We start from the raw sequence: 22129 nt of genomic DNA on the forward strand, positions 1-22129 counted from the left end.
ACCAGTTCCTTGTAATTTCATTCCCATCTAATTCAGCTTCTCTTTTTTTTTTGTTCTTTTGGGGAAGGGTTTTGTTTTAAACTCATCTTCTTAATCCAAATAAAAATAGATAATGACCCTAAGACAATTTCTTCTACTCTTCTTGTTCCCTTAGGTTAGAGTAGGTTTTATTTCCCACAAAAGCATCATAAACCTCCTATTATTTCATCATATACACTGATAATAATAGTTCTTAAAAAAGAAGAGATATGGAGTTTAAGCCCCCTCATGGGTCACCCATAGGGATTTATCCCTACTTACCTAATACATGTGGCTTGTGGGGTGTTGCATGTACCCGGGGGATTTGAGCGATATTTGGTGTTCTAAGAGGCTAGTTGCCTCACCCCTTCTAGTCGAGCCTATAGTCTAGAAAACCCATCATCAAAATAATAATAACAACAACAACAACTCTTCATCATCACAACCATGGCACGAAATTAGAATATGTTATTGATTAAGTTATTAACTACGAAAATTCTTCACATTTAAGTCTGGGAATTATTTAGTAGGCAAACAAATATTTCGTAGAACCAGAGTTATATTAACATATTTGTTATCAAGGTATTGCTTGCATTATTAAGGTATCTTAAGTAATTTTAAATGTGAAGTCCACATTCCAAGAATATGGAAAAATTTAGGGTTTAATACTATTTTTTTAAATCTTTAACTTAGCTCCCAAGTCCAACCAATCGAGTTGTTTTGTGACTCACACATTGATTTAGTTGAGTTGAGTCCCTCAAATTGACTCATTGAGTTTTACAGTTGTGATTAAACACACTTTCTGTTCAAGAAGATGTGATTTAACACAGATGGATTGCTTACATTACATGGTTTCCTTGTTTAACTTTTTACCAAATTTTGTACATGAATTATAGCATTATTTAAGTATTTTTTGCTAGATTTTTACCAAATAGAATTGAACATAGAATTTGTAGAAATCAGTTTTTAGAAACAACTTAGGCAAACAAATATTTGGAATCTAGGGGGTGAATCCCAGGCTTGTTTGCCCTTCTATAGTTTGCACTCCAATATTGCAAACTGCAAACATCCAAGTGTTTATAGTGCAACATATTTTTTGTAGCTAGTATGTAGGGGCAATCCAATTGGAATTTCCAACCTAATGCATTTTTCACTCATTTTCAATGAAATTTGTTCATATTATTTTTACTTCAACCCATCGGTGAGAATTTTTCATGTGATGTTTCTTGATTTCATTCTACATTTCCATCTCTAAAAACAATGAAAAAAAACGAGCAATAAAAAAGACCATTTCTTATCACTACAGAAATACATAAATTAAAATTTTACATAGTAAAAGCTCATAATCATATTCAATAGTACATTTATGAAATATCAAACATGCGTGAGGCACAAGTACACGTCGAACACATCTGTGTTTGTGGTATCACTATGGGCTACCATTGCACAGATTTGCAATGCAGCTTAGTGTGCCTTGAACCCACAGTTCAGGATGGGCGAATAAAGCTATAACAGCTGAAAATCAAAACAAACCAAACAAATAGCACGCCATAATTCATCGTCATCTAAGAGATTTCTATCGCTTTTTCGACATACATCCAACTATTTCCAACGCCAAGTTATCAACACATCCCCAATACTTAAACCACCATTTTTGTTTCAAAGCCAAAATCAAGAAAAGACCACATAATCCAACCCCATAACCCAATACAACCACCCCATACAACAACCACTTCCCTTTCCCAACCTCTTCGTCTTCCTCTTCCTTGTTAGCATCTGCATCAGAATAACCATCACAGACCTTCCTTGTGGGGATTCCACACAACAATTCATTGCCAATGAAAGCCGACCCATCTAAACTCAAGGTATCAAAATGAATTCCTGTTGGAATTCTTCCACTCAAATTGTTATAAGACAAATTCATAGTGGACAGAAAGTCCATCGAAGTCAAACTTTGTGGGATCATTCCATTCAAATGGTTGAAACTTAGATCCAATGATTCTAATCCCACCATGTCTCCAACACTAGCAGGGATTGAACCCGAGAAAAAATTATGCGATAGATTAAGCATGTAAAGCCCCTTTAGTAGACCAATTTCTTGTGGGATGTTCCCTGAGAGAGCATTGCACGAGAAATCAATTCCACTGAGGTCATTGAATACCAACTCGAGCAGTTGAGCAATCCCTTTTGTCACAATTTGCAATTGCACCCCTGAATACTTGAATGAAGTCTCATAACCAAGTAAGATTCTAGTCTTGGGTCGACTCATTAGCATCTCCAAATTGCTTATGTTATGAGGAAGGTGACCTGAGAGTTTGTTACTTGACAAGTCTAGGAATTGGAGTTTATGAAGAAAAGTAATCTCTTTGGGGAGCGATTCATTGAACAAGTTTGAAGATAACACTAGAATTTGAAGATTTTGGAGGTCGCCAACGAAAACAGGAATACTTCCATGAAAATTGTTGTTTCTTAAGTTCAAAACCTGCAAGTCATGAAGTTATCGAATGAAACTAGGAAATGGGCCTTCCAAATTATTGTCGTACAATTGTAGTACTTTGAGATTTTTCGCCCATTCAAGTTCATTCGGGACATTTCCAGTGAGAGAGTTTCCTTGGAGGCTGAGAGAAATAAGAGAATTGCAATGTTTAAGGCTAGAAGGTATTGGCCCAGAAAGTTGGTTGTGTGAGAGATTAAGACTCACCATAACATAGCCTGGTGAGCATATAGAGGTTGGAATTGGACCCGAAAGTTTATTTCCTGACAAAGAAACAAACTTTGCCTTTGATAATCTTTCACCAATCTCAATCGGGATTCCTCCCAAGAATTTGTTGAATGAAAGATCAAGAACTTCAACTTTCTTAGGTGGAAGCGGAAGAGGGCCTTGAAACTCGTTATTGTCTAAATCTAATGTTGTAAGTATCCAATTGGACTTGAGATGAAGAGAATGTGGTAGAGTTCCATAGAGTTTGTTGCCCGAGAGATCTAAGTAAGAGAGGTTTGGGAGTTTGAAGACACAAGAAGGGATAGTTCCTATTAGGTTGTTTGCAGCCAAATCTAAGAAAGAAAGCTCGGTCAAATTACAAATGAAATCTGGGATTGATCCATTCAAATTGCATGATCGTAGTTTTAGCTCCATTGGGCTAAAATTGGATGGAAATGGGTATTGAAATGTCTCTACAGTTAGCCCAGTCAAGCTAAGACCTATCGTAATTGGATTGGACTTATGGAACAAAGATATTAATGACACGGTTCCTTCCATAGAGTTTTTAATAATCTGAAATGTTTGGAGGTTTGAAAGATTGCCGATGCAAGTGGGCATTCTTCCACTAATGTTGTTACTTTCCAAATGAAGATGTTGAAGAGATGAAATCTCACAAATAGATTCTAGGATGGGTCCTTCTAAACTGTTTTGAGCCAATTTTAAAACTTGGAGATTATCAGGACTAGAGGTTGAGAAAGGGAGGTAACCTGTTATGTTGTTGAAACTGAGGTGTAGATGTTGTAAATTTGAAAGATTTGAAATCGAATTAGGTAAGGATCCTTGAATCCCACAATTTGTTCCATCGAAGGTGACCAATTGTGAGATGTTCGAAATTGATGGAGAAATCGATCCAGTAACATTAGTATATGCAATGGAAAAGTTTTGAAGATTTGGCCAAGGGAGAGCAAGCATCCAAGAGAGATCCACTATGAGATCGGGATTGGCATCCACATAAAGTTGTTGTAGACGAGGAAGGTAAGTAATTGAGCCTTGTAAATGACAGCTTATGAGGTCAAGGGTGGAAAGAGAAGTGAAATTAGCTAGTTGAATTGGGAATTTGGAGGTGAGAAAATTGAAATTCATTCTGAGAGTATTCAAACTTGTGAGATTATGGAATTCAAAAATTGGAATTGGACCAGAAATTTTACAATCAGAGAGAACAAGCAGCCTTAAATCAGAAAGAAACGATATCGGCTTTGCCCAACCCTTCCTTGAAGATGCTAGAGATAGATCAACACCTTTCAAACTGAGGCCCTTGAGATTGACCAACCCTCTCAACCAACTCAAATCTGTTGAAGAAATGTGACTACTAGAAAAGTACGAATATAGGTACCCCATGGATTCTTTCAAGGTTGTAAAATCAATGGAAATAGTTGAGTAGTCACTAATTAGTGAAGAGCAAGAGACATCGAGGTATCGCAAGAAAGAAAGGTTGGCAAATTGTGTTGTAATGGATCCTGAAAACTTGGCATTCGAGAGGTTAAGATAAGAGAGACGTTTGAGATTAGCCATCTGAAGAGGTATTTTGGAGAATTGGAAATTGTTGAAACTTAGATCAAGATACTCTAGATGATGAAGGTTGAAAAGAGAGGGAGAAATTGTTCCATTAATGGAAATAGTGGATCCGGAGGAAATGGGGATGAGTTCTGAATTGATGTTACGCATGAAATTCTCTGGTTTAGGGTTTTGAAGGTCGACACCGATGACATGGAAGGACTCAGAACAATGAATTCCATTCCAATTGCAACAGTTTTTTCCTACCCAGGAGGATAAGCGACCCGAAGGATCAGTGAGGAAGGATTTGAAGTTCACGAGAGATATTCTTTCATCTTCGTGGCAGCCATGAGTGACGGAGTTGGAGAGTTGAGTGAGGAGTAAGACAAGAAGAAGAAGAAGAAGTGGATGGAAGTCCATGGGTGTGAAATTGTTGGTTTGTTCTAACTGTGCAAATGGTTGAGGAAGTCTTATTATTTGTAGTCAATTAGTTACATGGCTGTTGAAACTAGGTAGTCAATGAGTTGAAGAATAGGGATCGAGTTAAGTCTCCCGTTCTTAACAAAGGTCAGGTGGCACCCCATTTTATGCCACATGGCATTTTTGAGACCCACTAACCATATGGATACGTGGTCCATCCCTTTGTGAACCTACATATCTGAAATCATAGTGTTTAATAACTTGTATGCACTAGATCCAATCTCTTGAAAAAGAATTTAAATTCAATAATTAGAAATTATCGTTAAGATGATTATATTATCAATGGGGCACATCACCAATCAAACTGATCTTTTGTGTGTAGATTCACAAAAGGATGGATCACATATCCATCCGGTTAATGGGTCACCAAAAATGCCACGTGACATAAAATAATGTGCCACCTGACCTTAGTTAGTAACAGGACACTTGACTGGATTCCTATTCTTAGTTGAAATAGTTTTTAATTATCATAAATGCCCTTTAATAGTCGGCGAGATACCCATTCAAGACTTATTCAAGCTTACTAATAAGTGTCTTGGGCCCAAGGTGGACTGCCATGCCGGTCAAGTAACGCTCAACCCTCATGATTTTGTGACAGAGATCAGATTTAAGACAACGAATTTTTAAACAAATAAAAAAAAAAAAAAAAATTAGTAAGTCAATTTGATGCATAAGGAGATTATTTTTAAAGTTTAGACTTGCATGTCAATTTAGTAAGTCAACTCGAGGACTTAGATATTTTGGTCTCTCGTTCGTGCCCACGCTTCCTCTGCCCAGAAATTTAGTTTTAAGAGTTCAAGGATAGAGGAAACATAAAAAGGGTGAAAATTTTGTCTCTAATGCCCACGCTTCCTCTGCTCAGAGAGGTCTTGAGAGAGTGAGAGAGAGGCCGAGAGAAACTTCGTTTGAGTGAGAGAGGCCTGCGACGTGAGTGAGCTTGATCGAGAGAGTGAGTGAGAGGTTCAGTTCAGTTTAGGCTTTTTAGGGTTTTCAGGTTAGAGAGAGTAGAGAAGGAGAGGAAGATCGAGAGCTCTTTGCTTTCCCCGTTTTAAATGGTCACAGGGAGTTGACACTAAAACTTAAAACAATGAGGGAGGACACTGTAAATAAAAGCAACTTATTCACTTAACTATATGAAATAGATGGCAGCTGCTGGATCGAGCGCGATGTAATGACATAGATCATCAGGACACGATTTGTCCCCCTTATTTTGTATGCCGAACGCTCCCCTATATATATATATATATATATATATATATATATATATATATATATATATAGGACAGCGTTATTACGACCCCTATTATGACTCACATTGCGACACACCGTTTTGTCTTATATGGGTAAAAATATTTGGAATAGGCTGATTTTTTGTGAGGATGATCTCTGTGATGAGAGAATCATCCTGGCAAAAAATCATCCCATTCCAAAACTTCTAACCCCATCAAAATTGATTTACAAAAATTGGACGGTCTAGAAGTTTCATAATGAGCTGATTTTTGGCAAGGATGATCTCCTCACCATAGAGATCATCCTCACAAAAAATCAGCCCATTCCAAACATTTTTTCCCATATAAGACAAAACAGTGTGTCGCAATGTGAGTCGTAATAGGGGTATACGGAACGTGACCGATATATATATATATATATATATATATATATGGGTGGCGTTCAAGGGCCAACTTTTTAGCAAACTTTTTGGCAAAACATTTTTCAAAACATAGGTTAGAGGTTTTGGAATGGGCTGATTTTTGGTGAGGATGATCTCTACGGTGAGGAGATCATCCTCACCAAAAATCAGCCCATTCCAAAACTTCTAGCCCATGTTTATAAGTTGAAAAATCGTGGACCGTCCATTTTTTATAAACTGTTTTTGATGGGGTTAGAAGTTTTGGAATGGGCTGATTTTTGGTGATGATGATCTCCTCACCGTAGAGATCATCCTCACCAAAAATCAGCCCATTCCAAAATCTCTAACCTATGTTTTGAAAAATGTTTTGCCAAAAAGTTTGCTAAAAGTTGGCCCTTGAACGCCCCCCTATATATATATATAGGGTCGCGTTCCAACGACCCCCATTTCGACCCTCATCGCGACACACGAAATCAGCCGTCAGATTTTGCGCAGATCAGCGGTCCAGATCGGGTGTAGCGGTACAATCGATTGTAAAATAACGAATTTTCGTTATTTGCAAACGCCTCCCCGTAAAAAAAAAAAAACAGATCTGAGATCGATCTTCGTCTGCTTCTTCACTCTCTGCCCTGCGTTCGAACGGCTGAGATCTCCATCTTCATCTTCTTCTTCACTCTCTTCCTCTTCGACAGATCGAGATCGATCTTCGTCTTCTTCTTCACTCTCTTCCTCTTCGACAGAGAGTGAACCATCTTCGTCTTCTTCTTCCTCTTCTTTGTTTCTAACCGATCTCCATCTTCGTCGTCTTCTTCCTCTTCAAACTCACATCACCGTTTTCCTCATCTCTCTCTCTCTCTCTCTAATTCGTTGCGAAGAAACGAAGAGCTAGGCTGAACCCCAGCTCGACAGAAACCCAACTCGTCCATCCCTCCCTCCATTATCTCACTCTAACATGTAATTTAGCAAGAAATTGTTTAAAATCAGTTAAGTAATGAATAATTTTGATTAGTTGTTTGCATGATTCTAGTTCTATAAATTTCCCTTTTTCCATATAATTCTATTAGAATTGGAGCATTTAAGATTTTAACATTTGGATACAGGTTGGAAAAGCATATTTTGAGCTGGTAGATTACTTAGAAGCTGATCACGCTTTTAGTCTTGCACGACGGGCATCACCTTATAGTTTAGAAGCTGTTCTTTTTGTAAGTTCCTCTCCCTCTCTCTAATCTTGGAGTTTTGTACTGTCCTAGTCCCTTAATAATGGAAATCCAAGGTGATGAAAGCAAGTTATCTTAGATTTATTTTCCTTTAGTAGAATATATATCTTAAATGGAAATAGGATTTTGTTGTTATTAAATAATTTTAGGAAGTTGTTCATTTGCATTTGGATCTTCCTTATTTTGATTTTCTTAGAATTAGGAAATCTAGTATTAGAGAAGTTTATAAATTTGGATGTAATTGTGAGAGGGAGTTGACGAATACAATTTTGGGGTTTTCTTGGGTGAGATATCCAAGTTTTTAAAATGGATGACTTTGTCTCGGCTGAGGGATTCCAGTTCCCCTTATCATAGTTATGTCGATTTCATCAAGGCCACACCATGATGTGGAATCTGCTCCACCGTCTTGATTTTGATTTCAGAGCAAGTTCATTCTTTTCGTAAGGTTTGAATTACCATTATGATGATTAAATATCATAATGAGAAACATCAATCACCCCCCACTGCCACTGCTACATCCATTGTTGCTACCAACTTCAACCTTTGTCTGCACTGCTGATGGATGTTCTCTAGATGAAGCAAGACCTTTTCTAGATAGAAATTTCATAGATGGAGATCAATGGCTACAACTTTAATTCTTTTTTCAATTTGTATTCTTCCACCATTTTTTATGTATACTTGGTGTAAGAAATAGTGATGTGGCGTTTCTCTTGTTTCTGAGTCAATATTCTTTGTTGGTGATCTTTATCTCTTATATGTTCTTTCGATGTTTGAAAATCGCAGAGAAAAGTCGCAATAGAAGACTCTCTATGACGACCAAAAGCTCCTTCAAGTTGGAACACCCCCTTGGTTTGTTCTCTCTCTCATTTAGAGTTTTCTTTCCTGATTTTATTTATGGAATTGGGATCGTTCTTGAGGCACCCCCTTTAGTTCTGTATTTGAGAATTAAAAGGGTTATTTATAAATTGGTTTTACTTTAACTATAATTCAATTCTGCTAGATGAGCATGTATTTTGTGAAAAAAATTCCCTAAAATTATCAAAAGTTCATATTTTTTATTTGGGTATGTGTTGAAATTGTGTTCTTGGTTCGAATTCACTCAATTCATGTCTCATTGTAGAGTTTAGTGGGGATTTTTGGGAGAATTAGGATTTTATTTAGGGGAAAATGGCTTACTTGAAGCATCTGTTCCTAAACATGTGAAGAGGAAGTTTATTCCTTAAAAGATATGGAAATATGTTGTTGCTTGCAAGAGAAAAAGTGTGTGGATTTGATATTGCCTTCAGTGAGGGAAAACATGAAAGCGGGATGAGGAGTTGGGTCTTTTGACCCGTGACAACATTATCACCACCACCAATAAGAGTTACCAGGTAATTTAGTTAATTGAACATCATTATACGGTTATCATTTTCTTAAGTTTGCATGTATTGGTAAATTTGTATGTCCGTTACTACAGAATCAGACAGGGTAATAAGGCCTCGATGTAGCCTAAAGTTTACTAATTTTTGTTCTTAAAGTATAACAGATTGTTATTGACAAAGAGAGGAGATTAGCTAGGAAAACAGTGTAAGTGTGATTCAATTGTTACCATAGTTGTGTTTTTTTTAATATTAAGGCTTGACAAGTTTTTGTGTGACTGAATTTTGTATATTGTTACAAATCAAATACTAAAATAAAATAGTTCATGTTTGCCTCCCTCATTGGTTTGTTCATTAGTGATTATAAGAGAGAGTGTTGGGAAAGATGAAAGCTATGCTTGTGGCTATTGATGTTGCAATTGGTAATTTTTTGCAAGGATAGGATAATGTTGAATTACAAATAACATCTAAATTGTGTACCAATATCTTTATTTGGTGTTTTAGTATTGAAATGTTGGATCTCTTGCAGTTGGATGGTACCATCATTGCTCCAACAAGCTTCAAAGCTTGGGGTTCAGAATTGTTTCAATGGCTTGAATTCACAAAGCTGAGAGGGATTACAATTCAAGGTGAAGGTATCATCAACGGCCGCGGCTCAAACTGGTGGAAGGATTCACCGTTGTACAAACATATTGTAAATCTTTGTAATAATTTGAAATAAAAATTAGATAAATTAGAAATTGAGGACTAGAATAGACATTTGTAATTTGTATTTTCTGTATGGATCCATCTAAGAAATCTTGTAATATCACCAAAATTTTCAATAATTTTTTTATGAGATCCCAAATTATGGTTAAATGAATCACATTCCTTCATTCCATTATATAATTGTGTGTTATGTAATTTATTTATAAAATTGTCGTTGGTTAAATGATATATTACCTCTTTAACTTGGATGATATTTTCTCCTGATTGTTGTACCATTTGAATTTATTTTGGGAAACTCCAACTACTGATGTAAAATTTCAATTTTGTGTGGAACGATGCATTGTTTATTATCTTCAGCTCTATTTTGAACAATATATGATAAGACTGATACACTTTAGAGTGGAACTTCACCACTTTTGCTAATGCATTCCACTTCTAAATAGTATAGTCGAGGATGATTTGTTACCATTATGACTTTTTAATAGCTTGGAGATGATTATCAGTTTCCAATCTTCATGTATGACCACATTCATGGTCTAGGAACCTTAGTACCGTCAAAGCTTATTTCATTTTTACTCCAAGTTTCATAATTTCTATTCGTAAAGAGTTCAATACGCTCATCCTGTTTTTTATGAGTTGCACTTGTGGTGATGATATGAGTTGAACCAAATCCAATTAGAGGTAAAAAAAATATTTATTGTTGTCTAGATGAATGGCTGCACTCGTTCTCACCAAATACTCATACTTCTCCATGCCAAATTGCTGCTTCAAGTCCTGTAAATCTTTCCATGTCTGAATAAGGGATAAATTGCAGCGTTCCTGCGACCCTCATTACGACCCCCTTTGCGACACACCGTTTTGTCTTATATGGGCAAAAATGTTTGGAATTGGCTGATTTTTTGTGAGGATGATCTCTATGGTGAGGAGATCATCCTGGCAAAAATTCATCCAATTCCAAAACTTCTAGACCGTCCGATTTTTGTTAAAAAATTACAGACCGTCCAATTTTTGTAAATCAATTTTGATGGGGTTAGAAGTTTTGGAATGGGATGATTTTTTGCCAGGATGATCCCCTCATCACAGAGATCATCCTCACAAAAAATCAGCCCATTCCAAACATTTTTGCCCATATAAGACAAACGGTGAGTCGCAAAGGGGGTTGTAATGGGGGTCGTAATAACGCTGTCCATATATATATTATATATATATATATGGGTCAGGTTCAAAGGACAACCATTTCTACACACATATAGACAACGTGTTTTGTCTTATATGGGCAAAAATGTTTGGAATGGACTGATTTTTTGTGAGGATGATCTCTGTGATGAGGGGATCATCCTGGTAAAAAATCATCCCATTCCAAAACTTGTACCCCATCAAAATTGATTTACAAAAAATTGGACGGTCTATAATTTTTCAACAAAAATTGGACGGTCTAGAGTTTCATAATGAGCTGATTTTTGGCAAGGATGATCCTCCATCACAGAGATCATCCTCACAAAAAATCAGTCCATTCCAAACATTTTTGCCCATATAAGACACGTTGTCTATATGTGTGTAGAAATGGTTGTCCTTTGAACTTGACCCTATATATATATATATATATATATATATGAACAGCATTCCTAAGACTCATATTGGGACTCACATTGCGAGACACACCGTTTTGTCTATATGGGCAAAAATATTTGGAATGGGCTGATTTTTTGTGAGGATGATCTCTATGGTGAGGAGATCATCCTTGCCAAAAATCAGCTCATTATGAAACTTCTAGACCGTCCAATTTTTGTTGAAAAATATAGACCGTCCAATTTTTGTAAATCATTTTGATGGGGTTAGAAGTTTTGGAATGGGATGATTTTTTGCCAGGATGATCTCCTCATCACAGAGATCATCCTCACAAAAAATCAGCTCATTCCAAACATTTTTGCCCATATAAGACAAAACGGTGTGTCGCAATGTGAGTCTCAATATAAGTCTTAGGAACGTGACCCTATATATATATATATATGGATCAGGTTCAAACGACAACCATTTCAACACACATATAGACAACGTGTTTTGTCTTATATGGGCAAAAATGTTTGGAATGGGCTGATTTTTTGTGAGAATGATCTCTGTGATGAGGGGATCATCCTGGCAAAAAATCAGCTCATTATTATAACCTTCATTCATTTTTGTTGAAAAATTATAGACCGTCCAATTTTTGTAAATCAATTTTGATGGGGTTAGAAGTTTTGGAATGGGATGATTTTTTGCCAGGATGATCCCCTCATCACAGAGATCATCCTCACAAAAAATCAGTCCATTCCAAACATTTTTGCCCATATAAGACAAAACACGTTGTCTATATGTGTGTAGAAATGGTTGTCCTTTGAACCTGACCCTATATATATATATGGGTCGGGTTCCTACGACACATATTGCGACTCACATCACGACTCACCATTTCAGCCATTCGATATTCGTTAAATCTACGGTCCAGATCGCGACCCATTTTTAAAACGATGAAGTTTCTATATTTACAACTACCTCCCCGTTAACAAAAAACAAATAAAAAATAAAAACGAAATTTCAGCCTCAGCCGAAACTTCGTCTTCTTCGCAAATTTCAGATCTAATTTCAAACGAAATTTCAGCCGAAATGCAGAGAGAAATCTGAGAGAAATCTTCTTGTGTTCATCTTCGATCTCGAACATCAATCGACTTGCTTGCTAAACAAAACCGAAAGAAACGAAGACGAAAGAAAATCAGAACGAAAGAAAATTCATCTTCTTCGTTTCTACCCTCTCTTCTCTTTCTCTTTACAGCGCTTCTTCCTCATCTCTAATCCCTCTTCTCTCTCTCTCTCTCTCTCTCTCTCTCTCTCTCTTCTCTCTCTAAAACAGACGAAGACTCACACAAACGAAGAGCTCGACAGAAACCCTAAGGTAACAAATCACAAACCCTTGTTTTTTAATTTTTTTGCACTTTTATTTGTTTAATAATTTTTTTTAAAATTTTTTTGCTGAGTTTCTTGCAATCGATCTCCATCTTCGTCTTCTTCTTCTTCTTCGGTTTTTAGTGTGTTGTTGGGTGGTGACTTAGGGATTTCAATTTTTTCACTTTCTTGTTGGATTTTTTAAAAAAAAAATAATTTTTTTTTTATTACAGAGACAAGGTTGGTGGTGACTTAGGGCTTTCAACCTCTATTCATAGATTTTTCTACAACCGGATAACCGAGGTTGTAGAGATTTACCCATTTACCTAAGAAATCTTGAAAAAAATACCACTCTTGAATTCCTTAAAGAGTTTACACCCAAAGAAAAAGAAAAAAAGAAATCCCTAGATTGAAATGATGATGTCCATGAGAGAGTTTAATGACTTCTATATTAAAACTTTATCATTTCTGTTAAATATGTAATTTTTACCTATCAAAAAAAGATAAAGAAATAATGATGTAATGGAAGAAAAATTTAATTTAAAACTCCTAAACCAAATTTTTTTAGTTTTAGAATTTTGTCTATTGACATGGATTTTTAATCCACTTAGGAGAAGTAGACATGGGGCTCTAGATAACATGACAATAGTTCTATAATTCCTTATCTTCTATTATATATGATTAATGGGGATGGCGGGCTGGGGATGATTCCAGAACAACTAAAATGAGTTATATTGAATTGGGTTTGTATGTGAATAAATTTCTTCTTTTTTTTCTCTTGGCTTATGGTGTAAAATTTACTGAATTTCTTTAATAATACATTTATTTGAATTGAGTTTCTAATGCAGAAACTTGGTGGGTTTAATAAATTTTATTTTGCTATTTCATAGCTCTTCTACATAGATGCTATTTCATAGCTCAAAATTTGGGGTGCAACTTGGTTCGGTTTAGTTTGTTTGGTATTGTTGTACTTTATTTCAAGTTATGTCTTCAATGATAAGCTTGTGTTATTTGCAGTTAGTTATCACAATGGTGGGCTTTGTATGAAGGATTGAAACCTCATTGAATGTCTTTTCCTTAGGGGAGATGTTCAAATTCTATGCACTACTAATACTCTTGCACATGGAATCAACTTACCAGCACATACAGTAGTAATCAAATCAACACAGTACTAGTATGTTGAACTTCTTTTTTCTTTTCAGGGTTTATTCTTCTAAGGAATGAGTGCTTTAGTATCAACCTGTTTTGTCCATTTAGGTTGTGTGATGCTCGAAAGAAAGGAGTACAAGGATGGCCAACATTGGTTGATGTTCCATGGGAAGGTGCAGGAGAACTATTGGTTGAGCTCTTTCGGAAACACGCTCAGCAATGGAGTCAGGCAGACTGTTGGATGCAACTTTACAAATCTAATTCATGCATATATACATGTATGAGTTGTATTATATACATGCATATATACATATATTCATGCAATGGAGTCAGGTAATCTTTTATGTATTTTTTTTTCTAGACTTCATGCCTTGATTTTGATCCTTTGCTTGGTACTACTAACTCCATTAAGATTCTTGTTCTGTTGTATGATCTCTTGAACAGATAAGTAGAATTATCAATCTGCTGATGAATCCACGAAGAAACAAGAGCATACAAACAGCAATGGAGGTTTGGGGAATACAAATGTCGAGATAGAGGAGTTGATTTGCATGGACGGGTGAAATGGGCAATAGCATTCAGCTACGATGAAGCAAGACCTTTTTTGGATAGAAATTTCATAGATGGACATCAATGGCTACAACTTTAATTCTTTTTTCAATTTGTATTCTTCCCTTTTTTATGTATACTTGGTGTAAGAAATAGTGATGTGGGAGTAGGTTGAGTGCATGATGTGGCTGTGTTGGGAGCATATTTATGCAAGGAATCTTTGTGCAATTGTGTGGACTTAATTATAGGTAAATATATTCTAATAAGCCAGTTGTATTGCTCATAAAATATTTATTTATGAATTTCCAATAACAAAGCTTGGGAAGTGACATGGTAATTATAGATGTAAGAGTGTATATAGAATAAAAATGTCTCAAATCAACCAACAACACCAGGAACAAGATACAACATTGATTACCTTCAGTTCAGGCCTAAACAAGCTTAATTTTACCAGAATTATTTGCACCGAAATAAATGCCTCCCTAAAATGTATAGAAACCATCTGACAACCTCTTCGAATGATTTCAAGCAAACTCTATCATTGTCAAACTAGATGAGTTCTAGAAAGATTAACCACATGGATCCAACAATTATCAACATGAATAATGAGGTTTTGGCACAAACTCTATCCTTTTGAACCAACAGGGATGAACAGTTGGATAATTTATTATAACTAAATCAGCCGCAAAATTGACTTTAGATCTTTTATTAACATGATTGAAATATTAAAAAAATCTCCCATCTTCCCAGGGAAGAATGCCACAGTTCATCTGTAACAGGAGAACCAAGAAAGGAGAGCTTTCTCCCTTTTCCCATCCAACTCATTGGTCTTTTCAGATAGCAAACTTATTTTCTACCAATGAAGGGTATCATCATATACATTTCAGTTTGGAATAACTGAGAAAGAACACAATATATAGATATTGATTGCATGAACCTCTCGTCTTGTCCCATGTTCCAAAAATGTTTAAGGTTAAGGTCTAACTTAATTCCTTCCACCTCAAAATAGTCCTTAACACGATATCGAACAGTTTTCACTTTGATGAATTTGTCACCTTTTACACTTGTCAAATACTTTTTGATCAGTTCTTGATCATTAGATAGTGCATATATTTATAAATGGAGGGAGAGGGCCAAGAGTGTGTGAGCAACACCAAGAACAAAAAATATACTTACAGTTCTTCCATTCCACAAATGGAGGTACCACAAATATTCACCAAAATGTGGTCCAAACACGCTGTGAAAAGGGAAGGGTTCTGCTCCTCCCAAATTGAGGAGGACTGACTAAAGTTTGACTGGATTTCGTAACAAAATCAGTTTCACTTGGTAGATATACAGTTATGCAAAGTAACAACTTTATGCTTTTTTTTTTTTTTAAGGCAAAAAAAATCAGTCTATTGTGAAGGATAAGTTGTAAATTGTGTTCTTTAATTAAACTCTTGTTGTGTATTAAAAGCCGAAATACAATACAAGCTAATAAGGGGCAGAAAAAATGACTAGAAGCTAACTCCCCCATATGACACATAATCCAGGTCTCTAATTCCTAGGTCTGGATAAAAACACAGGCAACCACCACCCATGTTCAGAGGTTGGGCTATGATAAGTTTGTTATACATATCCAGCACAAGGTTTTGTATGTTATTGAATGGGTCCAAACCTGATGCCACACATTGCTTCACTTTCTCAACAAACCAACCTATCCCATAGGACATGGCAAATTATTTGGTTTGGTTTGATCCAGACTTCAAACATGCGTAACAACAAACAAGCATTTTGAGAAATCAAGTTAGAGTCACCCATATAGATAATACACTCCACAAGGTGGAGTTAAGTATGTATAGACCAACTCCATCATGAGCCTTAAAAACAAGCATTTCATAAGTTTCAGACAATTGGCTTAATAAGTATCCAATTTGTCGTTAGGAGACGTTACAGAAACAAACAGATATAATCTCAATAGATGGACACTTTACAACCATCACAAAAATAGAGATTTTTCCAACAGATCAATACCCATTTAAAAGAGACCCTCCTAAAACTTATCCACACACACTCCATCTTTTAGAACCTCATAAGCCTCCCTAGATATCAACTAGCTTTCCTTTCTCCAGATACCCAGTCATCGTGGCAAAGAAACGCAAGACAGATGAATCCTTGTACCCGACTTCACATACAGAAGGTATGAATACAGTTAGCTTCTTTGTTTCTTCATTGAACTCGAAGTTGGTGGCATCTCGAGGAAAGATGCCTACTTCCATGTCATATTCCTATAATAACTCCAGCAGTGGCTTTTGCAATTTCCCTGTAAAAAACAAATCTCCATTTCATTAAAAAGTTGGAGAATCCTTTTCAGAGAAGAAGAAAAAAAAAGTTACATGTCAATGCCATCCTACTTGGAAACATGACTCACATTCTCAATTCAATTCCATTAAACTACCAAAGCAGCATAAATAAAACTATTCAAGTAAAAGAACACCTAATCTCCATACCATCTCACAACTGTGTCATAAAGGCTAAAGTGCATTGAACTTGGTATTATATTGGCATGCCTTTAGTGTATTGTGGTTCAATTCGTGCAGCTGTAGCTTCTTATGACTTACAAGGAATTAATTTTAGTCAATGAACTACAAAGAAAAGGTTAACTTATTGTTAAACTTGCTATAATGTATTACTGGATTGCTTTACATGCTAGGGAAAGAAAAACAGACAGAACATTTGTAGTATTATGTTTCTACCTGATGCATATATGGCAGTTGATATACATGTGAAGTAAATGAAGAAAATATTGGAAACTAACAAAGGATAGTGAAATTCACCTTTGAATTTATTAACCAGCCATCTGGTTCCTCCTTCTATGGTGTTTGACAATGACTAATCACATAGAAAAGATATTTCAGTATGTAAATAACAACTTTATGTTTGATTACTAAAATACCAATTGCAGGGAGAAAGAAACCAAATAATTAAACCATGAAAGATGCCGACATGGACAATGGTAGCAGGAAGAGCAGTAAAACCGATCCCATAGGACATGGCAAATAAGGTGCTGAGGTATAGTGGTCCAGTACGCTTATAGGCATTGAGGTCAATATTGAAGTTGGAATTGACGATACTAGAAAAGCAAAATGCAGCCATTTCAATCCCACAATAACAGCATCAAAGTTGGGAAGGAACATAACACAACATAAATACAGAAAAATCGAAGACAAAACAGGTTTCAGTGGAACAGAATTGCCTGAGCATCAGAGTTTGAACTAGAAGGGGACTGATCTGACCCAGATGAGGAAGTGTAGCTGGTTTGCCACGTTACATTTTGAACTGACCTATTCTCAACTTTTCTATTCGGCTCTTTAAAGAGCTCCAGAGGTGAGCACCAACCACCTAGAAAACACAATTACAAGAGTTCCCAATTTTTTTAATTTTTAAAAAGGAATTAGTTCTATAAAATGCAGATTATATGAACATAATCAAGGCAACTGCGGTCCATCTGTCAAACTTTGAGATATGCCAAACTGAGGAACATAACCAAGTGCTCCTAGTCTCATGGTTTGAGATAGTGAAATTAACTATATGATACTTGTGGGAGAAAGCTGAATAAAAAATATATACATCCATGAATAGAGCCTTTGCTAGAACAACTAGAAGATAAACCAAGAAAGACCAAAGGGAAACTAAATGCAAATATGCTACTCATTGAACTAAACAAAGCAACAGGTATACAAGCCCCCTCAGAGATAACCGCAGCAGCTTAAAATATATTATTAAAAATGAAAAAATAGGAAAGGAAGAACAAAAAGCACATATCTTCCAGCTAACATCTATGCCAAAGCAATCAAATATTCGAAGAGTGATTCAGGTATCCTGTATGTTATATCCACTGTGTACAATTACCAATAGATATATATATACAAAGGGGGCAACAATAATTGCAAATTATATGAAGGAGGAACAATGCAGCAACAAACATCTAAATATTTCATTTTTAACAAAGTAGCAAACATCTACTTTAAACGGGTGGTCGTCACAAAGAAAGGAAGAAAGGATGAATAAAAGTAAATAAAAGAAAAAGGCAAGCAATGCACACTTGATTCAGTATGATATTCAAATTAACAAAATTCAACTAACAGAACTATGATTTAGACTGGATTGAATGGAGGAATAAGATTCCTTCAACAGACCCCAAATTTTTTATACAAGGCTTTGATGAGGATGAGGATGAGATGACACTCCAAAATGTACTCAAATGGATTAATACACAAGCAAACTAGTTCAATATACACAATTGCAGCATAGTTTTTTGTTGACTAAATATCCAGGACCTACACATTTGAAAGACCCTTTAACCAAGCATGATTGGTCTGCCCATCCACTAACACTAAATAGAGCAGCAATTGCGAAATTGATCTTAGTTCCAAACAAGAGCAATAGAGAACCTTGTAATCCCATAAAATCCAACTACAGCTATAAAAGCATTGATAAGGGAGAACCAAACAAACCAAACTCAGGTTGTACAAGCTATGAAAAATCTAAAATTTATTAAACCCACCAAGTTTCTGCATTAGAAACTCAATTCAAATAAATGTATTATTAAAGAAATTCAGTAAATTTTACACCATAAGCCAAGAGAAAAAAAAGAAGAAATTTATTCACATACAAACCCAATTCAATATAACTCATTTTAGTTGTTCTGGAATCATCCCCAGCCCGCCATCTCCATTAATCATATATAATAGAAGATAAGGAATTATAGAACTATTTCCATGTTATCTAGAGCCCCATGTCTACTTCTCCTAAGTGGGTTAAAAATCCATGTCAATAGACAAAATTCTAAAACTAAAAAAATTTGGTTGTAGGAGTTTTAAATTAAATTTTCTTCCATTACATCATTATTTCTTTATCTGTTTTTGATAGGTAAAAATTACATATTCAACAGAAATGATAAGGTTTTAATATAGAAGTCATTAAACTCTCTGATGGACATCATCATTTCAATCTAGGGATTTCTTTTTTTCTTTTTCTTTGGGTGTAAACTCTTTAAGGAATTCAAGAGTGGTATTTTTTTCAGGATTTCTTAGGTAAATGGGTAAATCTCTACAACCTTGGTTATTCGGTTGTAGAAAAATCTATGAATAGAGGTTGAAAGCCCTAAGTCACCACCAACCTTGTCTCTGTAATAAAAAAAATTGTTTTTTTTATAAAAAAAATCCAACAAGAAAGTGAAAAAATTGAAAGCCCTAACACTACCCAACAACACACTAAAAACCGAAGAAGAAGAAGAAGACGAAGATGGAGATGGAGATCGATTGCAAGAAACTCAGCAAAAAAATTAAAAAAAAATTATTAAACAAATAAAAATGCAAAAAAATTAAAAAATAAGGGTTTGTGATTTGTTACCTTAGGGTTTCTGTCGAGCTCTTCGTTTGTGTGAGTCTTCGTCTGTTCTAGAGAGAGAGAGAGAGAATAGAGATGAGGAAGAAGCGCTGTAAAGAGAAAGAGAAGAGAGGGCAGAAACGAAGAAGATGAATTTTCTTTCGTTCTGATTTTCTTTCGTCTTCGTTTCTTTCGATTTTGTTTAGCAAGCAAGTCGATCGATGTTCGAGATCGAAGATGAACACAAGAAGATTTCTCTCTACGTTTCGGCTGAAATTTCGTTTGAAATCAGATCTGAAATTTGCGAAGAAGACGAAGTTTCGACGGAGGCTGAAATTTCATTTTTATTTTTTATTTGTTTTTTGTTAACGGGGAGGTAGTTGTAAATATAGAAACTTCATCGTTTTAAAAATGAGTCGCGAGCTGGACCGTAGATTTAACGAATATCGAATGGCTGAAATGGTGTGTCGCGATGTGAGTCGCAATATGTGTTGTATGAACCCGACCCTATATATATATATATATATATATATATATAATATATATATATATATATATATATATGGGGGCGGTTCAAAGGCCATATGAGAAAACATATGAAAAAACTTTCGTTTTTCAAAATAAGAGTTAGAGATTTTGGATTGAGCTGATTTTTTGTAAAGATGGTCACTATGATGAAAAGATCATCCTCATAAAAAATCAGCTCAATCAGAAACTTCTAAATCCATCAAAAGTGATTTACAAATTAGTAATAAAAATTGGTAAAAAATCGACGATCCACATTCTAAATCACTTTTAATGGGGTTAGAAGTTTCAGATTTGGCTGATTTTTTTTTTTTTTGGATGATCTTCCCATCATAGAGATCATCCTCACAAAAAATCAGCTCAATCCAAAATTTCTAACCCATATTTTAAAATTTTATTAAAAACGAAAGTTTTTACATATGTTTTCTCATATGGCCCTTGAACCTAACACTATATATACATATATATAGGGTCAGGTTCAAAGGACAACCATTTCTACACATATAGACAACGTGTTTTGTCTTATAGGGGGCAAAATGTTTGGAATGGACTGATTTTTTGTGAGAGGATCTCTGTGATGAGGAGATCATCCTTGCCAAAAATCAACTCATTAAGAAACTTCTAGACCGTCCAATTTTTGTTGAAAAATTATAGACCGTCCAATTTTTGTAAATCCATTTTGATGGGGTTACAATTTTGGAATGGGATGATTTTTTGCCAGGATGATCCCCTCATCACAGAGATCATCCTCACAAAAAATCAGTCCATTCCAAACATTTTTGCCCATATAAGACAAAACACGTTGTCTATATGTGTGTAGAAATGGTTGTCCTTTGAACCTGACCCATATATATATATATATATATATATATAGGGAGGCGTTCGGATGCCTCTGTTTTAACAGTCATTTTAACAAAATAACCTCGACCGTTGGATATATAGCGATTGGATGGTCGAGATTGCTGATTGGGTTTAAGTTATAATTTATGACTTTTTACAGCGCCATCCCTCGTTTGTGTGATTATTAGTGCCACCTCCCTGGCACAATTACAACTGAGAGTGAAAAAGAACATAAAGTTCTTATCTGACGATAAGTCAAGATTATTAAAAGAGATCGTTAATGGTGTCCATGTGAGGCCTTCTCCTCCTGAAATTCCTGTTTCTGGGTTCTCTTTGCACGATAGTGTCGATACTTACGACAACGATGGCTGGTGGGTTGGGAGGATTACGGCAGAATCTGGGTCGAAGTACTCTGTGTATTTTGAGAGCACAGGAGATGAACTTAGGTATCCAATCTCCCAATTGAGGGTTCATCAAGAATGGGAAGATGCCAAATGGGTTATTTTCCGAAAAAGAGGGGATTTTTGGATGAATTTCCTTTTCTTTTTTTTCTTTTCTTTTTTTGAAATAGAGGTTGGTAGCTTTAATGACGGCCATATAATCCAATCTGAGTCTCAATGTTGGGGTTTTTTGGTTTAAATCTGTAATGGGTATTCCTTCTAACAGATGTATGTTTAGCTTTTCTTTTTTATTCAATAATGTTGGGGTTTTTTGGTTTAAATCTGTAATGGGTATTCCTTCTAACAGATGTATGTTTAGCTTTTCTTTTTTATTCAATAATGTTGGGGTTTTTTGGTTTAAATCTGTAATGGGTTTTCCTTCTAACAGATGTATGTTTAGCTTTTCTTTCTTATTCAAGCTTGTGATGAAGGCTTTAATGGTTATATAATTCTATCTAGTTTTTCTTTTTTCTGAAACCCTTTCCAAAAAACGATTCTTTCGAACTAGATCTAAGGTTTTGAAAATGGATGCTCTTTTGTTTTTGTTGAGAGAGAGAGAGAGAGGGTTTCAGCGGAGCGAGCGAGAGAGAGAGATCGAGAGAGTTCAAGGGTTTCAGAGAGAGAGATCGAGAGGAGACGAGAAGAACTCTCTCTGTTGTTGTAATTGTGCC

General features: G+C 35.5%; 1 protein-coding gene and 1 long non-coding RNA gene across 2 annotated transcripts; one reads left to right on the top strand and one right to left on the bottom strand.

Annotated features, from left to right (window-relative positions):
• Nucleotides 1-1447: 1447 nt before the first annotated feature.
• LOC147397569 (uncharacterized) lies at nucleotides 1448-4693 on the bottom strand. The gene is made up of 3 exons (XM_086450209.1): nucleotides 2720-4693; nucleotides 1615-2500; nucleotides 1448-1533 (listed from the first exon to the last, which is right to left on the bottom strand). The coding sequence occupies exons 1-3, from the start codon at nucleotides 4691-4693 to the stop codon at nucleotides 1448-1450; spliced, it is 2946 nt and encodes a 981-aa protein (XP_086306335.1).
• Nucleotides 4694-6855: 2162 nt separating this feature from the next.
• LOC147397570 (uncharacterized) lies at nucleotides 6856-10322 on the top strand. The gene is made up of 4 exons (XR_015180696.1): nucleotides 6856-7337; nucleotides 7484-7585; nucleotides 8384-8449; nucleotides 9488-10322. It is a non-coding gene; the product is annotated as an uncharacterized LOC147397570 (long non-coding RNA).
• Nucleotides 10323-22129: the final 11807 nt, after the last annotated feature.

Source organism: Akebia trifoliata, chromosome 8, assembly GCF_017979445.1.
Source record: "Akebia trifoliata isolate Shusen 1 chromosome 8, ASM1797944v1, whole genome shotgun sequence".
In the NCBI taxonomy this organism is placed as follows: domain Eukaryota; kingdom Viridiplantae; phylum Streptophyta; class Magnoliopsida; order Ranunculales; family Lardizabalaceae; genus Akebia; species Akebia trifoliata.